Source organism: Triturus cristatus, chromosome 1_2 (genome assembly GCF_964204655.1).
Source record: "Triturus cristatus chromosome 1_2, aTriCri1.1, whole genome shotgun sequence".
Taxonomy (NCBI): Eukaryota; Metazoa; Chordata; class Amphibia; order Caudata; family Salamandridae; genus Triturus; species Triturus cristatus.
This window is the reverse complement of record NC_140580.1, coordinates 649,856,835-649,879,604: the sequence shown is the minus strand read 5'-3', so window position 1 is coordinate 649,879,604 and position 22,770 is coordinate 649,856,835. Positions and strand designations below refer to the sequence as shown.

The following is a 22,770-nucleotide window of genomic DNA, read 5'->3' as shown; positions in this document are numbered from 1 at the left end:
GGGCTAGAGCAACAAAAAAAACCTGTGACCATGAGGTGGAACACAGGTCCCTGCAGCGGACGCCTTCATCCACTGAGCCACCGGACCCGGCATAGACATATCTCTCTCTCTCCCTCTCTCTATCTCCCTCCCTCCCTCCTCCGTCTCCCTCCCTCCTCTGTCTCCCTCCGTCCTCCGTCTCCCTCCCTCCTCCGTCTCCCTCCGTCCTCCGTCTCCCTCCCTCTCCCTCTGTCCGTCTCCCTCATTCCTCCGTCTCCCTCCCTCTCCGTCTCCCTCCCTCTCCCTCCGTCTCCCTCCCTCTCCCTCCGTCTCCCTCCCTCCTCCATCTCCCTCCCTCCTCCATCTCCCTCCCTCCTCCGTCTCCCTCCCTCTCTCCTTCTATCTGTCTCTCTCCCTCTCTGTCTCTCTCCCTCCCTCTCTGTCTCTCTCCCTCCCTCCCCGTCTCCCTCCCTCTCCCCGTCTCCCTCTCTCTCTCCGTCTCCCTCTCTCTCTGTCGCCCTCCCTCCCGGTCTGTCTCTTTGCCTTTCTGTCTGTCTCTGCCTCTATCTGTCTGTCCCTGTCTCTGCTTATCTGTCTCTGTCTGTCCCTGTCTCTGTTAGTCTCTATCTCTATCTGTCTCTGTCTGTTTCTGTCTCTCCCTACTGCCCTCTGTCACCCTCTGTCCCCTTACCTGACTCTCACACCCTGCTGTTCTCTTGTCATTCTTTGTCACCTCTCCCCCCCCCCCCTCCGCTTGTGTGGCAGCTGAGGCACATACACAGCCCCACCCGAGTACTTCACAGGTCTTTAAGAGACAATTTGCATGATAACGAGGCTTTGTTGTATTTCACCTCTTAGCGCCCCAGCAGCTCCACTCGGACTATCGCTTGAATCCCCGGGCCCCCACAGAGCAGAGTCTGGGTTTGCTGACACTGTTAAAAAAACAAAAAACACCGGTACGATGTCTGAAAGGTCCGTGGGCCGCCAAGAAAGGCTAGCCGGGCCGCTGGCAGCCCGCAGGCCGTACTATGAGTACTCCTGCTCTAAGGTATGATGCAGGTTTTGTATGCACAGCAAACAGAAGAATTCCATATTATTGGTTGTTTACTAAATTTGCAGACCACCACACAGCAAAATGCACATTAGATCTTAGTGCTGGCAAAGGTATTGTACCCAGATATATTCATGAAAATATCTAGGAGCTGCACAGAGCAGGAATGCATAGAGTACGTAAGATATCTTGATTTCATGGGAACTTCAATTGTGTACATTGAAGCATGTGCAGCCTACATGCTATATTGATGAGCTGGCTAAACCATCAAAATATCTAAGGTTACTGAAGTTGGTAGGGCAGATGGTAGAAGTAATGCCTCTCTGTATAATTCTTCTCCTCTTGTGCACATCCTGTTATGTTACTGTTTCAGAATTGTTTTTGTTGTCAAAATTCTTTTTATTGAGTATAAGCATTATGCAGGTAGCCATTACATTGCAAAAAACAACAAAAACATTCCTCACGGTCCCATTACAATCTAATGAGGATACAGAAAATTCACTTTGTGGGTGCTTTTACCACAAACATATTTTCAAAGACATGCCTTCCCCACCAATCAAATGGTTTGAACATATTAAGTCTTATGTTGTTATATCCCCTACCCAACTACCCCACCCCCCTTAACCCTTCCCTGAAACAACTGTTGTGGTGACTAAGTGGTATGCAGATTGGCCTTTAAGTGTGTTGCGTGACTCTGAGAGTATGTTGTTGGTCCCCGAGGTCAGTGTGATTTTTTTTTTGCAGAGTTTTATATAACGCAAACTTGACCCGAAGCCAATCGGTATCAGAGCGCTTTACATAGCACCAGTTACGTTACATGAGGACACACATTCATTTTTTTTGTTAGGCAGGGGGAGATTAAGTGAATCGCCCAGAATCACAGGATGTTTAGCGTCGTTACCGAGACTCAAACACAGTCCCCCCAGGTCCGAGGTCGAGTGCCCTAGCTGTCAGGCCAACTCCTCTCCCCAAGTTTAAAATTATTTTAAATACAATTTTCACCTACCTATAACGTCACTGTAACCGTTGTTTTATACTGTGAATATATATATATGTATTTATGCGCTGAAAAAAATAAAGGCTTCTGGGACCTTATAGTCTGGAAATTTAATTTAAAAAACCTCAGGAAATCACTAAAATACCAAAGGTTACAAGGTTGTTACAGTTAGGTTCATATTTTACACACACAAAACCATAGAAATTCAGCAGTTCAATGGTCAACCTTCAAGCTATATGACCACAAAGATATTGCCAAAACCTTATTGACTATAAAACCAAACAACCATTACAATGATTCTCTCCCCTCAAAATGTTTATCATCCATATTGTCATCCCCATTTGGAGTAAGATTATTAATGCTTCGCTCTCCCAAGGATCCTTACCAGACTGTTTAACAAGCTAATGTGTAGGGTGGCCCCCCAAAGAATGCTTGGGGTCCCCGATATAAGTCCATGTTTAAACTAAAACTGGAACAGGTGCATAGCCCATAGCGATGGTGGGCATAATGCCAGGGGAGACCCTGTGTGAGGTAAGAGACTAGCGACCCCCATTTGTATTTAAACTTTTTGTACTCATCCCTAATAATATCCGCTAATTGTTCCATGGTGAGTATTTTTCAGAGGCTAGAGTGCCATTGAGCCAGCACTGGGGCTGCTTTCTTCTTCCAAGCGACCGCTATTGCCGTTTTGGCAGTCCCTAAGCATGCCCACATGATGTCCCTATCTGCTTTCCGTTGGTATTCCATCTCTGGGTCTCTAAGGCCCAGGAGAGCTCCCTCTACAGGGGTCGGGATGGGGTATCCTAACATGTCTTTTATGTGCGCCAGGATTTCCTCCCAGAAAGTTTTGATCGTGGGACAGTCCTACCAGATGTGGCGAAAGTCCCCAAGCAGGCCGCACTCCCTCCAGCACAGATCGGAAGATTCCGGAAATATCTGTTGGAGTTTAGTGGGATATAAATACTAATCAACAAGAGTTTTATAATGTGCTTCTTGTAGATCTAAAGAGTGATTGTTCTTAACGATGTCTGACCATAAATATTTCCCATTCCTTTTCAGAGATTTTCCTCCCGACTATATGTTCCGAGAAGCTAATATAACAAGGACTCGGTGTTTGTAAAGTAGATAATAATAAACCATATAGGAAGGAGATCACCCACTTAATAGAGCCCACCTTCCGCACAAAGTTTTCAATCGGTGTTCGTTCTTGTGTGGCCGCTTCCATGACCTGTGGTTGCAGGGCCCAATGTTTGAGCTGAAGGTAATGGAAGTGTTCGCAAGGTGTTAGGTGGAAGTCCCTTTGACAATTCTCAAAAGTGAGTATGCCGTGATTGTTGAATAGATCTAAGAGCATCAAGCAGCCTCTCTCCCTCCATGCGTCAAATGGTCCTTCTTGTAATGCTGGAGGGTACTCCGAGTTAAAATGAATCGGGGTGTAAGGAGAAGGGAATGATGTCCACTCCAGTCCTTTAGTAACCTTGTCCCAAACCTTGAGAGTGGTTCGCGTAGGTGTGCTTATGTAGGTGTTTATGGGCCTGTCTTTCTTGTGCTTCCATATCACATCCCAAATTGTTCTCCCCACTATCGTCCGGGCCATGTGTAACCAATGCTTATCTGATTGCCCTATGGACCACTCGCAATGATCCTCAATTAAGCAGCTTCATAGTACAGACTAAAATCCGGGAGGGACACCCTCCCTCACTCCTTGTGTGCTTTAAGGTATGAAGGGGAGACGTGCCCTACCGTTCTGCCAAATGTATCTGGTGATGAGTGAGCCTAGCCTGGAGAGGAAGTCCCTCTCAAAGTCGATCGCGAGTGCCTGGAACAGATATTAGAATTTGGGTAGCACTGTCATTTTTATCCCATGTATGCACCCTAACCAGGAGATATATAGTGGTTTCCAAAGTTTGAGGTCTTGTTGTAGTTGGTGCAATAGTGGAGGGTAGTTAGACCTGTATAAGCTGGTGTGAGCTGAATTCCCAAGTACTTGAGAGTGTGTTTAGCAAATTGAAATGGAGTTTGCCTGCAAAGAAGATTAACCTCTTCTTCTGATACCATAAGACTTAAAATAGACGATTTGGTTAAATTTATCTTGAAACATGCAACACTTTCAAACTCTTTTAATTTTGCCTGTAAGGCATGCTATGAGGGGCCGGGGGCAGTGAGCGTCATCAACATGTCTTCCGCGAATAATGATAATTTATACTCCTCCCCCCAAAAAAAGTATCCCCTGAATCCCTGGGGTTGCCCGGATCCATAGCGCCAATGGTTCTATGCTAAGGGCGAATAGTAGGGGCGAGAGTGGGCATCCCTGCCTCGTCCCTCTGTCTAGGGGGAACGGGAGTGAGTTAATCTCATTAAACTGCACTCCGGAGCGTGGTTGTGAATAGTTAGCCTTAATCATATTAATAAACGTCCTCCTAATACCAAAGTATTCAAGTGTTTGGAAAAGGAACAACCAATCCACCCTGTCAAAGGCCTTTTCCACATCCAGTCACACGAGAATCGCCGGGGTCTTATGCTTAGTAACCTTTTCTATCAGGTTTAGTGTCCTCCCCTTTATGAAGTCCAATTGATAAGGGTGGATTAGGTCTGGCATCAGGTCCTCTAATCTGGTGGCCAATATTGTGGAGTATAATTTGGCGTCGTGATTTAACAATGCGATTGGCCTGTATTAGGCACAGCTCTGTGGGGTTTTCCCTGACTTTGGGATTATGGTTATCACAGCTTCAGCCATTGAATCTGTCACCATGCACCCCTTAGCTATCGCATTAAATAGGGAGGTTAGCTGCGGGGTAATTTCTGAAGCATATGTTTTATCAAAGTGAGCCGTCAGGCCATCTGGCCCTGGGGACTTATTGGGTCTAAGTGCTGCTTTTGCTCTCCTACCTCCTCGTCAGTGATGGGTGCGTTTTACTGGTCATTCCAGGCAGGGGGACCTGGAGCAACTTAAGCGAATGTAGGTACTGTTGCTGTGCGGCTAAGTCTGTGGGCATAGCTTTATAAAGATCTTTATAGAAAGACCCAAATATGTTAGCTTTATCTTCCTCTGAATGCACTATGCTGCCCTCTCTGTCGCATATGCCTCCAATGTATTCCTTCTCCCTTTTTTCATGAAGCTGGGGACCCACCTTGTTCCCCTGAGCGTAGGAGATCTGGCACAGCCGCAGCAGGGAGCAATCTGCTCCATTGGTGTAGATCACGGTGATTTTTCCTTTTAGGGCGCTTAGTTTACGTTGTAGGGCCTGGGTAGGAGTCATTTTGTGTTTTCTTTCTATTTGCTCCAGTTCTACCTCTAGCGCTGCCCTGTCTTTAGATCTTTGCTTATTCAGTTTGGAATTTAGCTCGATGCATTTACCCCGCAATACAGCTTTAAAAGCATCCCAGTTGTTCATGGGAGAGGTTGCTTTTGGCTGGTTTAATTGAAAGAATTCTTTGATTGCCGACCTTAGTTTGCCTCGTAGTACTCTATGTCTAGTTAAGGAGACTGGGAAATACCATCTCGGTGGGGCGCTACTCCAGGTTAGGAATATTGTGATAAGGCTGTGATCTGAGATAGTAATCAGGAGGAGCGTTACAGCTTGGAGGGACCCCAGTAGGCCTTGGCTTTAAAATATGTAGTCTAACAGTGAGTACGTTTGATGTACATGTGAGAAGAAAGTATAATCTTTAGTGGTAGGGTAGAGTGATCTCCATGCGTCACTAAGTCCTAACGACTGGAGAGTCTGTTTAATCCCTTTGGGGAAGCTGCCTGTGAAAGTTCTATGGTGGTGTGTGCTATCTATTTCTGCGTGCCATGTGAGATTAAAGTCCCCCATAAGGACTTTCGGGCCGTCTGCGAATCCTCCCATAATATTTAGCAGGGAGGTCAAAACTGCTGGTTGTCCTGTGTTAGGTGCATATGCCGAAATAAACATGCAAAGTCTTCCCTTCAGTTTCCCATTCACCATAATCACCCTGCCCTAAATTTTGTAGAGTTGTGGAACATTATTGCCACCCCCTTCTGTTTTAAACCTGATGATGATCTGTAAATTAGGGACTAACTTTTGTGGCGAAGCCGAAGCTCCTCCGATTTCTTTAGATGTGTTTCCTGGAGTGCCACTATATCAAAATGGTGATCTACCAGATATTTCCAGATTTTATGTCACTTGAGGGGCGAATTCACACCTCTCACATTCCACAAGGCTATTGAAATCATCTTGTCTCTGAACCCGCCCTCCCCCGCATGATCGGACCCCTTAGTGTTAGCTTCTTGTCCCCTCTCAGCTTTCCTTCCTTGGGGACCTCTATCAGTCCCGTAACACGCTCCCTTCCCATGAGGCACAGTGGTGTTGAATGTCTGCGTCCTCTGTATGACCACCACCTACCCCTATGTGACCCCCCCTCAAACATTTATAACAAAGAACCAAGTTTAACCTGCCCTGCGCAGCCCGAGGGCCCCCAGCAGACACGTCACTCAAGGTTGGGGCAGGTTGGCGGGTGCCTGGTTCAAGGCCCACAGCCTCGGCTGTCTCTTGTGGAGATCGAAAGTAGCTTAACTGTGTCTTGCCTGAATTAGGTCCAGGTTCGTATATAAAGGGTGAAATTCTGATACTGGGTCTCCTCATCTCTATCAAGATCATTTATCTTCTCCATGTTTCATCTTAGTCGGTGGGGAGCCCCGCCTGTAGGGCCCCCACCATCTCGTCTCTAGTTGCAGTTGCCTCATTATGTTTTTGATTGTCTGCTTTGGGTATCGTGCGCCACTGGAATGCTGTGCTATGTTCAGTCTCTCTCCCCCTCGTGGTTCAGTGACTGTTGTCTTCCTCTGGGTTCGGAAGCCCTAAGATTCCTATGCCTTCCTCTAGTTCTGTAATGTGGCGCATTTTGTTGTTAAATTCGAAGGCCAACCCAAACGGGTACGTCCATCTGTTTTTAATGTTGTCTGATCTCAATTTTGTCGTTATGGGCCTGAAATGTTGTCTCCGCAGTAGGGTGGATGATGCCAGGTCTTGATATAGCCAGCATTTAAAAGCTTGGAAGGTGTTCTCGTCTTTCTTCCTGGCTGCCTGCCGGATCGCCTCCTTTGCCTGGGAATAATTTCCCACGCGGTGTGCCCTTTCAATTGTATTTTCATCTCCTGTGGCCCAAGAATTTCTGCAAACAGCCTTCAATGAAGGCCTCCGAGTCCGGCCCCTCCGTTCCCTCCTCCAGGTCTCTGATTCTGATGTTATCCCTTCGTGACCTATTTTCCAAGTCTTCGATCTTCAGTAGGGCCGTCTGCAATTGCGTTTGGAGCTCTAGCACTTGGTCATTGGTGACCGTTGCACGTTTGTCAAGTACTTGTGTCTGGGCCTCTACCTCCAGTACTCTAGTGCCAATAGAGTCTACTTCCTGTTAGAGGGAGGTCATGCGTTTGGTCAGGTCAGCTTTAAGTTTGTCCATTGAGGTCTTTATGTCCAACTGGATTTCTGAGCGGAATTCTATTTTTAATTCTCTTAGGGAGGCCGTGAGATCATCTTTAGTGAGCGTCATGCTGGCGTTGTCTCCCCCGTGTTCCTGTATCTGCATCGTCTCTGTGGGGGTGAAAAAACGGGATACCTTGCTTGACAATATTTTTGGTGGCATAGGTGCGGACCAGCGGCACTCCTCCTTTGTGGGCGTGATTCCCCCACGAGCCAACGGGGTCTCTATCGCTTTGCTGCAGCGGATCGATCTTCCTCGGCCATCTTAAAGTCAGGCATGGAGTATCTGGCAAGCTATCTGGCACTGTAACTGTTCTTGCCTCAGGGTCTGTGCTTCTGTTGGTCTGCAACAGCATTCAATTAATACAGGCAGTAGGGGCCCCTCCCCTAGGGTGCATTTTCTGTCCCTTGTGGATTGTCCATAGCGGGCTCCATTTTGAAGTCAGGTGTATCATGGCCTGGTTTTATTTTCTTCCAAAGCTTCTTTATACTGCCTGAGTTTAAATAGGTGAAGAATTCAGGTGCCCCCGGTCCCCTGCGCTCACATTAGGGTCCCCCTGTATTATTTTAGTGTCCCCACTCACCGCCTCTCATTTCCCTTGTCGGGCTGAAATGGCGGGCGGAGTTCCCGTGGAGTCGGAGCCGTCTCCTTCAAATTTCGGATGCGCTCTACAAATAGCGCAGTGTTTTTTTTTGTCCCAATTTCCCGCTTCTTTTCTCCGGTCGGCAAGTTACACTTGCATTGTTCATGTGGCTCTACTGAGTCTGCCCGTCAGTGTTGTTGCTCCTACGGCCTACTTCCCCATCTCCTGCACGGCCGGTGGAGCAATCTTAGGAACCCGTTCCATTCCCTCACGACTCTGAGTTCACCACTTTCCTCAGGCGCTCGGCATTTAATACTACTCCTGCGTGGTCCACCTGGTGTCGCTAGCCTTCAGATTCCATCTGGCTACAGCTACGGATGCATTTCAGGCCAAAAACTTACCGAGACAGCTGCATGGCTCCGGAGCCGGTGTGGATCACGTCCACCCAGCCATCTTACTTGGCCTCGTCCCCGTTTCAGAATTTTTGTTTTAAACGTTTACTTTTTTTGTTTTTTAGTGTTTTATATAGCGTGAACTAGACCCGAAGATATCAGGTATCAGAGCGCTTTACATGAGCCTCAGTTTCGTTATAGATGGACACATTCATTTTTTATTTTTGTTAGGCTCGGGGAGATCAAGTGATTTGCCCAGAATCACTGGATGTTGAGCATCATTGCCAAGACTCGAACCTGGTTCCCCAGCTTCAAGGTCGACCGCTCTAGCCATAAGGCTATGATGTTGTCTCATTTAAATAGGTAAAGTATGCAGGCCACGTTTCACAGCCACACACTGAGGTAAGGTTACGGGAATTCTGTTAACTAAAGGGTACGGAGGTAGCCAGTATCCTGAGCAGAACTCTGAAGTTGTACTGAGAAATGGGGGATTATGCAGTAAATTGGTATTTCTTGGTAAAATTTACCAGGTAAGTACGCGTTCCTCCATGCAGTATCCCACGACTGGGGGGATGGGAGGGGGAGACACAAGACAGGCCTCCGGTGATTCTGCGGACCTCATACTGTACGATGGGCTGATAATACAGGCACCGACCTCCTCTGAATAAGGCCTTTCTGTTACATTCACAACACTTCAGATCCTCTCAATACTTACATGCACAGCTCCATTCTCATCGAGCTCATCAAGTGTAGGCAAATTGGGTGCCCCAAATTTGTCAGTGAGTTCGGCAATGGTCTTCTGAGGCATTTGCTCCAATTCAGCCATCTAGATTTAGAAATAGACATTTAGTTTAATAAAGGGTTTAATTATAAGTTTGACGTTATATGTTTGTATCACTTGATTTGCGCATTGACAAGGTGAAAGGAACTTGGTGGAATGCAGTCATTTAGTCAGTTATGCAGCCCTACCGGCTTGACAGCCGATGCGCTATTCTATGCCTATTATGCGTGACAATGCATTTCAGTGTGGTGATGAGGACAACCACACTGAAATGCGTGTCTAACGCCTGATGCTTGGTACTTGGCAGGGCTGCATTTCGGACATATTCCACACAAAAAACACATGTGAAGGCAAAATAGTTTAGCGTTGTTTTGGGATCCAACTATGATGAGAAAAAAGTCATACACCCAGCACTTTAAATCACCGTACTTCTACCCCAATAAAAACTTTGATTGAGCTATTTTGTATACATTTAAACTGTTATTACAACTAACAAACTCGCAGTGGAATATTTTTATGCAGAGTTGTAACTCCAAATTCAAGGTAGACAGCCAATTCTTTGTTCCAGAAGTTACTTTTCAAAGCATGTTCTGAATCTAAGTAAGTGGCATGCTATTGATTCTCAAAACATGCAGCCCAAACAAATCTAAAATTATAGTAGTGAAAAAGAAAGTAAGAACAAGCATTGGCATTGACAATAGGTCTCACCTTTGGGACCTTATAAGTATTTAATAATGCAGCACAATATCCTTGGTGCAACATCAACTGTTGCATGGCTAAACACTTATAATGTCCCAAAGGTGAGACCTATTGGCTATGCCAATGCTTGTTTGTTTTGGGGATTGCCACTATCTTTAGACATTTTGTGGGGCATACATCTGCTTTCTTTTGGGGGTTCACTCAGCTGGGGATGGTCGGGCCGAAGAGAAGTTCAGCTTCCTCTATTAGATGATGTATTTCTTCTAGGCTGCTTGTATCTTTAATCCCTGATTTTTTAGGTTGCTTAGCTTTTCCCTGGGCTTGATCTGCGGCCTCGCACTTCCCCATAGTAGCTAGGCTACACACATTAATCCCACCCAAGTTTGGTGTAATTAATGCAAAATTATAACAGCAATTGAGGAAAAAGAATATAATCTTCTATGAAGTCCATAGAAAGGTACTGATCCTCCAAAGACTTTACATAAAGCCAAACAAGAACAGGACAATATTTTTTAGATGTTCCAAATTAAGAAAACCACGAGGGGAGGCCCAGCCCAGTCTCTTATGGATTTTGACGGATGGGGACGGGCCCGTGGGGCTCTGGCTGCGATTTATAGTGCAGGTGATTAGGAAGCCTTCAGGGGGTTGTGGGACACGTAGTTCCCAGCGGCTGCGGTCCTGCAGCAGCTCACCCCCCTACAGACGAATGTTAGCGTACATGGGGGGGGGGGTTCCAGCAGAACAAGATATTACAACTGTACAAATGATTGTCTCAGTTAGAGAGGTGGCAGTCTGAAGTACAGGCGTAGATTAAAAGGGCTCACAGGTGAGACAGAATAACACGAGACCTTAAGAGAGCCAGCCATAAGGGCTTCAGTAGTACAGAGTGAAGAGGGACGGGGAGTGAGAGACGTGAAACATTCAAGGGTGCAAGTGCTGCAGGAGAGGTGGGGTCCAAAACATGGAATAAGGAGGATTAGGACAGAAGAATTCAGAAAATCTAGGACAAACAAGATTTATCATGGTGCAAGAGAAAAGATAGCGAGGAGGTCTAAATCTACAGAGCTGCAATCACTAAGGAGGCGGGTCCTCCAAACATTGCCTGTCGACAGTAGCTCACGCTGCAGTTTATTTGTAGAAGGCACTGGTCATCGTAAAAAAAAAAAATAGTATCGAACTGCGAATCGCACTGCTTGAAGCATTTCTATATTTATATTTTTGGTATATCGCAAAATAATATCGCTATTCACTACCACAAAGAAGCAAGACAAACAAGGCAAGAAATGAAGCGAGGAGATTCGGCTAAGTTAAAGCCCCAACAATGCAATGTGTCACATTACGCATCTACGACAACCTCATACCACCATGAACAGAAAGAAAAGGGTATTGTACTAACTAGGGTATATGAAGAGGGGGAATAAAGAGTATATTGTAGCATTCAGGCCACCAAATTACAGCATGGTATTGAATGCTTTGATATATATATATATGCCATCGATAAAGCTCATAATGCAACAGTGTATGGTCCTACCTAATAGGGAAATGCGTACCATATCTACAATAGGTAAATTTAGTCTACATTCAACTTACAGCGCACCATTTCTAACTTACTTTAACAACAACTAATCGGTGCCGAACAACAGAAAGGACCCAAAGTTGTGCAGATCCGCATGTGCATCAGCTCGTCTTCCAGAGGCATTGGTCTGATAGGATACAGTTTGCTGACTCTGCCCCGGCCCTGCTTGTGCTTATGAAGCATCGGCCTGTCTCCGGGAAGGCTCCTGATGAACGCAGGCCTCTCGGTTTCACACCGTGGGACTGCAGAGCTCTGGCTGGACGGGCGGGCCTCGGGGGAGGGAGGGAAAGCGATAGCACGCCGGAGGGAGGGAAAGCAAAAGCACGCTGACATGCACGCATAGGGACAAAAAAATGCGTGTGCACATCCCTACGCGAATTAAAGTAAACAAAGATGGCGTCAGGTTGTCCACATGCGCGTGCATTTTTTTGTCCCTGGCGAGAGCAGCCATCTTTGTCCATCTGTACGCGCGTGCATTCAGCTTTGGCTGAATTGATCGCAAAAGGCCCTCGCATGGCGAGAGCAGCACATGCACTGCTTTCGCCAGGCGAGACCTTATTGTACCTACGCGTGCATGTTTAGCTTTGTGAATGGCGAGAGTAGCCATCTTTGTCCATCTGTACGCGTGTGCATTCAGCTTTGGCTGAATTGATCGCAAAAGGCCCTCGCATGGCGAGAGCAACACATGCGCTGCTTTCGCCAGGCGAGACCTAAAAAGGACTCAGGGATACTAAGCAACATTGCATAGAAGAACAAGTGAAACAGGAGACAAACGGATTAAAAAGAACAATGGGGTAAAAATAATGAAAAAGCAACACGCGTTAAAGAAAGATTGAGGCACAAAAATCTCTTCAGATAAACAGAGCTTGATTCAAAACAGCCAGGCGGCAGTCAGAGAAAGGAGTGCTTACGTATGGACATCAGACATTGGTTTTGTTTAAGATATTTACTGGTCCAAGTCTGCCCCGGTTTCTAAAGTTAGTGGTCCTTCCTCTCTACTGCAAGGAGTTAATTTGGCACGAAAAGGTATGATAATGTAACAGGCTCCTTGCAGAAGTGCAGAAAAATCAAGCTTGAACCCTTTCATCTAGAACAACCTGGGGAAAGTGGTTGCAGAAGCTGCACTGCAGCCCCACTTTTAGTCTAACTTTAAAGACTTTCTTCACAGGGCAGCCGCACCAGATATTTTTCTGCTAGCTATTGGTTAATTATTGAATGCATTTATTTTAATTTCCAGTTATTATAAAGAGCTACACACCAATCTGGGTATTCTCAAAGCATTCAAGAAGGAGACACATAATGGGAAGAAGAGAACAGCACTTCCGAATGTCATATAGTCAAATAACTTGGTTGGTCAAATTCCCTCTTAGAGGGTGGATAAAAAATGCCAGTTACAAGGTTGTGTCAAACATAACGTAATTTTATTGTTTTGCATGATAAATCAAAGGCTGGCCTGGCGGGTTTGAACAGTAAGAGAATGGGAACAATTTATAAAGGACAAGGTGGCGCAAAACCCCCCAAAAACTGTAGATGTATTCAAAGGAGACTAACCATGGTTGCATAACAAAGTGCATATTTAAGGATCTGCTGAATTTGAGTAAGTCCTTATCGAGTTTTGTGATGTGGCAATAGAGTACTCTATAAGGAGAAGGCTTGTACAGGGTGTGGATGGAACCTTCTGATAAATGTGTCTATCATATGGTATTGATAAGAGCGCTGTGGGCTTCATCATAGTTGATTTGAATAAATATTTTGAAAAGAGCAGAGGCAAATACCTTGTAGAGCGCTGTAGCCGGGATAGAAACCATTGAATTGCAAAATGTATTTTAATGGAGGCATGTTGAGTAACTTTAATATTGGGGTGGTGCAACCTCATTGTTTCAGGCTGAAAAGGATACTAGGCATAGCTCTCCACTCTTTGGTTCAAGGAGCCTCAACTGTAAAGGAGAAGAAGCCAAAGATGATGCCTGTTTGAAATTTCTCGCAACCTTCACAGCTACAACCCACAGTAAAACATGCCTGCTCATAATCTAACTTCTCCAATCCCTATGTTTCCCCATATTTACACCACCTTTGCCAGAGAATCAATCCTCCGCTTGCTCGATATAAATAGTACCCTTATACCTACTGCAGGGCCATCACTGTGTAGGTACAGTTAGAATGTGCAACCAACATGGTGCCTTACTTTAAGGCACCTGATCTGTTCCTCATTTCCCACCTATTCATTAGCATGTCTATTCCTACTGAAAGACTAGGACAAGAAGGAGATCTCAGTCATCCGTCGTTTATCAATTAATGTCTCCCGAAACTGAAACTAGTTCTATCCCTTTTTATCGTACATATTTGGGCCAGATATTACCACAAAATTAGGCGCCTTTCCTTCTCCAGTCTTCAGTTTCCCACAAGCTCCTTGTGAACAATGGTGATGAGCTCTCAAATGTCAAGGCCTACTCATGTCTTTGCTGATAGCTAAACAAAATTGCACGCTGAAAATGTAAACATCGATATCCCAGAAACAATCTGGGGCTAACTTTTACTTTGTGTGTCTCTGAAAGATTGACGCTAAATTCTTAATCATATTTTTGCTTGGAAACATGATGGTCTTCTCTGATTTCCTTCTTTGGCAGGCACAATTACTACCTTATCACTTCTGCATCAAATTAGCCTCTTCATTCACCACCTGGTCTTTAACACTCGCACTACTGCACATAACACCCATCTAATTTTGACCCAGGTAACACAATTCATAAAGTTCACAATAAGGCATACTTCCCCAGAACCACTATCCGACTCTCAATCAAAATTCTCGACATGGGAACATACACAGAGAATCGGCGACTAGCGTACAATTGGGGATTATTGAATTAGCAGTGCTCAATCAAACTGTTTCCTTGGTAGGAATGGCCATTTTGCTGTGAGCAGTGAAAGGATGCTAAAATTTGGACATCTCAATTCTTATAAAAATTACGCTCACCCTGTGGCATCTCATTCCTATATCAATGCTTATTCCAACCGTTTCTATTCTTAGACTTGTTTTCTCTCTTGCCACCTATCTTACAAGAGAAAACACAGGGCTCCAAGCTATGCTTGGAGCTATTCACCTTGTTTTGTCTCTCAGACCACTACACCTAGTGAGGCAGAAAAAGGGAGCTTTGTGTTTTTGTAGATATTCTGCTGTTCAAGAATGAGAAAGGAGACCATAATTAACAAAGGAAGTCAAAATTAGGACAAGTGTAGGAATACTATTGCAACTGCATGGACTGGACTCAGTACACCATACAAACAAGTACCCCTTCAAAGACAAAGCTTGCTCAGTTGATCCCCCATTTGCCGTGCTGTACTTTTTCCTAGTCAGGCATGGCTTGACAGCGTAGTTTTCTGCAAGGCCTACTGTGACCAAAAGTCGAAAGTATACGGATTTGACACCACGTAGAGGAGTATTTCTTTCTCATCTCAAAATATTGGCTGCTTGCCGGATTCACTTCACAAGAGCACCCTCACCCTTCTCTGATCACTACTGCAATAACCAGTGGTTTACCTCCGGATGGAGGAAGCATACATAACAAACCCAATGATGATGCTGTCACGTTTTTAAGAAAGTAAGGTGGAGAATCAAGAAACACCGCCACCCCGACTTGTGTACGTGAATTAGGGTTTTTTCATATAGCATACGAACTGTATGAACCCTGGTTACTCAGGTCAAGTGATCCATTCCCATTCTTGATTTTTGAATACTGATGTAAGGAAGCTGAATGGATCACAATTGCTTCTTTCTCCCTCCTCCTGATTTAATGTTAAGTTTTGTAACCATAACTTTACTTTACCTATGTTTTTAAAATGAATTACAAGGTTTTGGGTTTTTTAAACAGGCGTTAAGGTTTTATTAACAACTCTAATCATACTTACACTTTAACTGTGTTTTTTCCAGTCAGTTTGTGGGTTTTCTGCCGATATACTACATCCAATGTCTTTCAAATTATTCCCTTTCCCACTGTGCAGGACCTTTGGGCATCAGTGCCTGGCCTTCAGCTAGGCCCAGTGTCCACCCTGCCAAAGCCTGCCAGCCAGCCTCCACTGAACGTGGCTGAAGGCTGTGTGCATTAGTTGGACATAGGGCCTGGCCTTTGGGCTTGCCCAGTGCCAAAACCGTAGCAAGAGGCCAGCTCCTGCTGCATATTGCCTTGAAAGGGGGGGCTGCCTTGCCCCTTTTATTTCTTTTTAATACTTTGTCATATAGGGCCACGTGTTTCAATACTGGAAATAGAGATTACATAATTGAGATTTTCTGCGAATCGCAATGAGGTAATCTCTATTCCTAATGTATGAAACTCCAAGAGTTTCATTTAGCGATTCCTAGTGGGTCGCAAATTGACATACCTTATGAATATTAATGTGGTAGGTCGCAATTTGCGACCCATTGGGATTCACTAAAATCACAGGGATAGTGGCCTGCTGGGGTCAGCAGACAACCATGTCCGGTATTGTCTTTAAATAAAGTAATCTTTTTTTTAAATGCAGGCAGTTTCCCTTAAAGGAAAATGGGTGTGATTATAAGAAAAAAGAAAAGTTTTATTTTCATTTGTTAAAAGTAGGCAGTAGTCCGTGTGACCACTGCCTACTCAGGAAAAATGTCTGTACTACCATTCATAAAGAGATAGGGGTGCCTTGGGGTCCCCTTCCCACTTGTGAAGGGTTACCACCAACTTGAAGTTGGTGGTAAAATGCAAATGTTTTGCAACCGCATTTCGGTTGTAAAACATTTTTACATACCACTGCAATTTGATATGTGGAAGGGTTGCCCTAAACACGTCCCTTCCTAACACCGAATCGTAAACCCTATTTGCAATTCCGTAATAGGTTACAAAATCGCAAAGAAGGTTTTCTACATAGGAAAAGCCTTTTTTTCCCGGTCGCAATTGGCCCGATTCTGCTAATTGGGCCGTTTACGACCTTAAAAGTACATGTAACCCTTTGTTTTGAGGGGGTTTGGGTACTTTTTGGCCTGCAGGGTTTGCAACCCAGTCCGAGGATGGCAAATCTAACATGGGACCCAACAACAGTCCAAGAGCCCTTGCCACTGCAAGGTTTGTGGGCCTTGGAGGCATGCAGCAGTCTGTGAGCATTCCTCTGGGACATGAGCCCCACAGCAAAATATACTTTTCTTTTGAACTCGGGGAGGATCTTTGTGGCCACGTCCTCCCTCCCACCTGATCAGAAGGTCAGAAGATATTGCTCCAACACCAGTAAGAGGCCTTCATTTTGTTTCCAGACAAAGGAACCGAGCCCCATGCTCAGTATTAAAGACTTGGCATGACCCCGAGTTTTGAACCAAGAGGTTGACATGTATGCAGTTAGCTTTTCATAAGACACTTACAGCAAGCCCCAATAGGCTTACCTGCATAGTTTGGTAAAATACACTACACACTTCCCTGAGTTAAACAGTATGGTGTACAACTTGAGAGTCATGCTTGCAACCACACTGTGAGTTAAACCTTCTCTAAGTGGGTCGCCCCTACATTCTAAATTATTCAACAACAATGTGCAATGCATCAAAATCTTTATAGTGAAGATCTGCAAATTAACAGCCACCCCATATAAATACTCACTTTACACCTATTTTCTCAACAGCATTGTCTGACAACTATTTAACGTGAGCAGCTGCCCAGACATCCATAGGAGGATCATCTTTTTGGAACACAAGCTTGTGCTATTCTCGTGGATTTTTGGCAACAGGCTTTTGTTTTATGTCATGACCCACTTTGAAAAGTGCCTCTTCATCCCACACCAGGTGTGTTCAGCCTTTACTTTGTTTAACATGGAGTATGGCTTGCACCCAGACCAGGCTCCAGGGCCTATGCTATTTCCATTGTATGTACCCACATGTGCAAACACAGTAATTCATTGCTGTAGCTGACTGAAGGTCTTTTACAATCAATGTTTTTAAAAAAAATGATGTAAGGGTTTATGGAGTAACGAGAATGTCACTATTATGGATGATGTCATCAGTGATGTCATTATCATGCCATGAGTGACGTAATATGTCAGTCCATACACAGTGCATGTCGTGGGCACGCTAAACTAGAACTGGCAAGTTTCAGTGTTATTTTTGGGGGTTTCTAAACGTTAGATCTTATCTCATTTCAATATCTACCTAAAATGTCATTTTAACCTTTGGCTATTTCAGTGAATTTCAGTTTTTAAAAAAAACATAGGTTAATATATTGTTCCATTAACAATGAAGTCACTTTAACCTGTGTTTTTTTCAGTGAATTTTTAAGATTTGTGATCAGATTCTAAGTTGAGTATATGCCCAACCCCTTGGGCGACCTGCACCCAAACCACCTGCAAACAGCCAACCCCACTGCGCACATCCATCAGTCATGCGCAGCAGTGTGTTCACTGTAGGGGTTTGTCCCTGGCAAGACCCTGCAGCTATCCTCCCCTCACATGAATATCCATCTTCCCACTGCGCTTGGCCTTTAGCCATGCACAGCGGGGGATTGGTCTTGTGCCAAACCCACTGCAGCCGGTAAATGGCAATTGCGCACAGCCTACACCTGCACAATGGCGGTTGGCTGCAGGGTCTAGTCTATGACCAGACCCTTCTAACTTTTTATTGTTTTTGAAAGCACAGTAATGGGTTGGAACCCCGGTGTCACACAGAAGGACCTCGCTGGGTGCCGCAGATCCAGGTGCTGGAATTGTGGTTCCTGCAACTAAAAACATAATGTATTTAAAAATGTGTGCCTAAAGGTGGGGTACCTTTGGGATCCACAAACAAGGGCCTGCAGGAAAGGGTGTGCTCACCCTGCCTCCTTCTGTGCCTTAAAAAAAAAAAAAATCAAGGTTCGGGGACTAAATCCCAGAGACCTCTAAAGGCAGCGGCAACATTTTCTCAAATGTTGCAGTCAGGTAATCATATTGTTTCGGTACCACAGTTACTTTTCCAGTTCTGTGGTACTGAAATGGCCAAGGGGAGAAAAAGCTCCCACAGTCAATATGAAGCAACTTTTATTTTTTACTTTTCGTATTGTGGGAGAAAGGAATTAAAAAGGGAAACTGCACTTTGTAACCCTCTTTTTCTTGGCCCCCGCTTGACAGATCAACTCAAAACTTTCCATGAAGGAACCAAATTGGATGGTTTAAATTCTTTATTGAATTTTTCCATGACTGTAAGAAGAGTGGAACATTGAAAATAAATAGTCATGTCGGCATGCAGGGTGAGAACACCATCAAGGCAGAACGCAAACCCATAAACAATCTGCACACCAGTCCTCCCAGAGGGAAATGGGAACAAGCCCCCACGGTGGGAAGAAGAAGGTAGGAACCAAAGTAGAATGGGCTTTTTGGGAATGTTTTGTGCAGATTTGTCAAATGACACCGATGGAAAGTCTGAACTAACTATAACTACCACTGCCCCAGTGCCACAGCGTAATGTATGCATGAATATATATTTACACATATATTACCCAGTGGTGGTTGCCACTGGGCAGTTATAATTAGGACCATGTGTTGGAAACAGCCCACCTCCACTCCGCAGGGTGATGGTGGACTCCCCGAACACACTGTGGTAGCTTGGCTCGAGTGGTCAGGAAACAGGCACAGTGCTAAGCATACAATATACCCATACAATAACCATGCGTGCATCCGTTCCAAAAACGACTCTACACCGTAAAAATTATGAAAATATTCTTCTTTATCTTTTTCTCTTAGTTGCTGATTGGGAAAATAAATAAGTCAATCACAATATACAATTTTAAATAGGGCAGGTCAAATAAATATTGGCTGTTTGATGGAATAAATAGGGGTGATCATAAATAACAGGGCATAAATACAAGTGCAATATATACAGACAATTAAATACTTTGAGGCAATAAATACTGTACTAGTAAATATTGTACACCATCAAGTCCTGTGGACCTATAAATATAGTGCAGCAATAAATAGGTAAAAACTCAATAAATACAGTACCCCCAATAAATAATTAAAAGTATACAGCAACCCTCATGTAATCAGTTGACTTCTCAATTCTTAAGGGCTGATTTGGCCCAGGCACAGCTTGTAGGGTTGTGGAAGGCTTGAGGGGGGAGGCTACTCCCTGGCTGGGACAAGGCTGAGGCCTAAACTGAGGTAGATCAAAGGGGGGAATACCAGTGCCCTGGCTTTCTCTCTCCACACAACCTCTCTAGGTTAGTCCCCGTTCACCCCAGGCACAGTCAGGTTGGTTTCAGCACCTCCCTAGCCCCTTAGAGTAGTCTCTCAGGTCTCCACAGGGCCTTAGGCGCCCTCTACTCCACTTACTGCCCTTTTTCTGATGTTCCGACGCCGCTGGAGTCGTGTCGACGCCGTGAGGCGGTTCCGGTTGGGTCTCGGCGGCCTCGGCACAATGTCAGTTCTTTGACGACGCCGGTAGGCGGTTCCGGTCCGATGTCGGCGGCCTCGGTTCGATCTCTACCTCCGATTCGACGGCGTCGGGCAGTCTCTTCACGATGTCGACTTCGGGCGGCTCCGGTCCGATGGCGCTCTCGGCTCCGATGACGTCGGCCGGCCTGGCCTCGATGTCGACTTCCGGCGACTCCGGGGTGCGATCCTCACCCCCGACCTCCGGTGCTCCTCCTCTCAGGTTCCGGGCGACTCCGGAGTGCGATCCTCACTCCCGACCTCCGGTTCACCTCTACCTCGGTCTCCGACGACTCCGGAGGGCGGACTTCACTCCTCCGATGACGCCGCTCGCTCGACCTCGGTTCACTTCCTCCTCGACCTCTGGTATTCCTCACGACCTCCGTCGGCGCCCTCTCACGACCTCAGGCGGCTCCGGGTACGACGTCTGCTACTTCAGTCAGCGCCGCTTCTCCACCTCGGGCTCCAGGTCTCAGGCTACTCGACGCCGGACTCCAGGGAAACCAGTTTCCAGGTCAGGATCTTGCTGCTTTCTGCTTCTAAGGCCTGTTCCTGCTGTTCAGGTCCTTAGGATGAGTTTTTCTGTCTTCTTCCCACACAGGGCTATAGGCTGGGATCCATCAGTAGGGACAAGTATCAAGGGTGGGTTTATGGACCCCACTCCAGGCACAAGTTTCCACCCCTGCTGCTTCACTCCTTCCTCCTTCACTATTGTGCTCCTCTCTCTTCACCAGTCAGGTGCCAACTGCCAGCTCCAACTGCCAACTCACTCTCTTAACCTCCCAACATTCTAAACCGCCTCCAACGGTCACAGGGTTCTGGAATCTCCTGGAATGTTCTGGAAGGTGCTGGTAGGTTCCAGTGGATGCTGGTGATGTCACAGGTGGCCACCATTTTGTGCTCCAGGCCCTCAGACAGAAGTTTCAGGGGTAGATAAAATGGCTCCCTGAATCTGCAGCAACACTAAAAAGTCTGGTGGTTCCCAAAAAGGAAAAATTCAAACAGGGTTTGAGGCAAAAGTGGGACAAAATAAATAATGATGAGGAGGGACCACCCAAAGGGCTGACAGGTCTAACACGCGTCCCCCCCAGCTGAAAGTGGGGAGAGCTACCCAACCCCTTGGGAGTTCTCATCACTAAGGCGGAAATACCTTGAGAGACCGTCTGCATTGGCGTGGTCCACTCCAGGCCGATGTTCCACCTGAAAGTCCATCCCCTGTAGGGAAATAGACCACCTCAACAACTTGGGATTCTCCCCCTTCATTTGCATCAGCCAACGAAGGGGTCTGTGGTCGGTCTGAACTAGGAAGTGCGAGCCAAACAGGTATGGCCGCAACTTCTTCAGAGCCCATACCACTGCAAAGGCTTCACGCTCTATTGCACTCCACTTCTGTTCCCTGGGAAGTAGTCTCCGGGATAGGAAGACCACGGGTTGATCCAGACCCTCTTCGTTGAGTTGCGATAACACTGCCCCAATGTCATGTTCTGATGCATCTGTCTGGACAATGAACTTCTTGGAAAAGTCTGGGGCCCTTAAGACCGGGGCCTCGCACATGGCTTTCTTCAATTTCTCAAAGGCCTTCTGACAGGCCTCCGTCCAGACTACCCGTCGAGGTTGTTTCTTGGACGTGAGCTCCGTGAGGGGGGCTACGATGGTACCGTACCCCTTCACGAAGCGGCGATAGTATCCCGTGAGGCCCAAAAATGCTCGGACCTCAGTCTGAGTCTTGGGGGGTTCCCAGGCCATGATGGCCTCGATCTTCGCCTGGAGGGGTTGCACCGCTCCCCTACCCACCAAGTGTCCAAGGTACACTACCGACCCCTGCCCGATCTGGCACTTGCTGGCCTTGATCGTCAATCCAGCTTGTCTCAGGGCCTGGAGAACAGCTTGCAGGTGACGCAAGTGATCCTCCCAGCTGTTACTGAAGACGGCTATGTCATCCAGATAAGCAGCAGAGAAACTCTCCATTCCGGTGAGGATCTGGTTTACCAGGCGCTGAAACGTGGCAGGTGCGTTCTTGAGCCCAAAGGGCATCACACAGAACTGGTAGTGGCCTTTGGGTGTGGAGAAGGCTGACCTTTCCCTTGCTCCATCAGTCAAAGAGATCTGCCAGTACCCTGAAGTAAGGTCAAAGGTACTTAGATATTGGGCAGCTCCCAGCCGGTCAATCAATTCATCCGCCCTAGGGATCGGATGAGCATCAGTTTTTGTCACTGAATTCAGTCCCCGGTAGTCCACACAGAACCTCAGTTCTGGTTGGGCACCCGGTGGTGCAGCTTTCGGTACTAACACCACCGGACTAGACCAGGGGCTGCTAGAAGGTTCAATCACTCCTAGCTCCAGCATCTTAGTGACTTCACTATGAATGCTGGCCTTCACCTTGTCTGACATCCGGTAGATCTTGGACTTCACAGGTGGGCTGTCTCCTGTGTCCACGTCATGGACGCACAGGTGAGTCCTACCCGGGACAAGGGAGAACAACGAAGAGTACTGCCCCAGGACCTGGCGACAGTCCTCCTGCTGTTCAGGAGTTAGAGATGGGGAGAGAATCACTCCCTCCACCGACCCATCCTTTTCTTGAGACGCAAACAGATCAGGGAGAGGCTCGCTTTCCAAGTCCTCTCCTCCGTCAGTCACCATCATCAAGATGACTTCGGGCCTCTCGTGGTGGGGTTTGAGGCGGTTGGCATGCAGCACCCGCAGGGGCTGACGAGGGGTCTTCAGGTCCACCAAGTAGGTAGCCTTACCCTTCTTCTCCAACACCTCAAAGGGTCCTGACCAGCGATCCTGGAGGGCACTAAGCTCTCCCGGTTCGATCACCCACACCTTCTGGCCAGGCTCCAACTCCACCGGGTGAGCATTGTGGT

At 46.4% G+C, this 22,770-nt stretch overlaps 1 protein-coding gene across 2 annotated transcripts in view; it reads right to left on the bottom strand.

Moving 5' to 3' along the window:
• LOC146867798 (DPY30 domain-containing protein 1-like) overlaps positions 1–22,770 on the bottom strand; it is a 148,369-nt gene that overhangs the window by 49,263 nt on the left and 76,336 nt on the right. For both annotated transcript variants that reach the window (XM_085608083.1, XM_085608094.1), the window contains one exon: positions 9,163–9,273. In XM_085608083.1, coding sequence (XP_085464209.1) covers positions 9,163–9,273 — 111 coding nt within the window. The remainder of the gene's footprint in view (positions 1–9,162; positions 9,274–22,770) is intronic.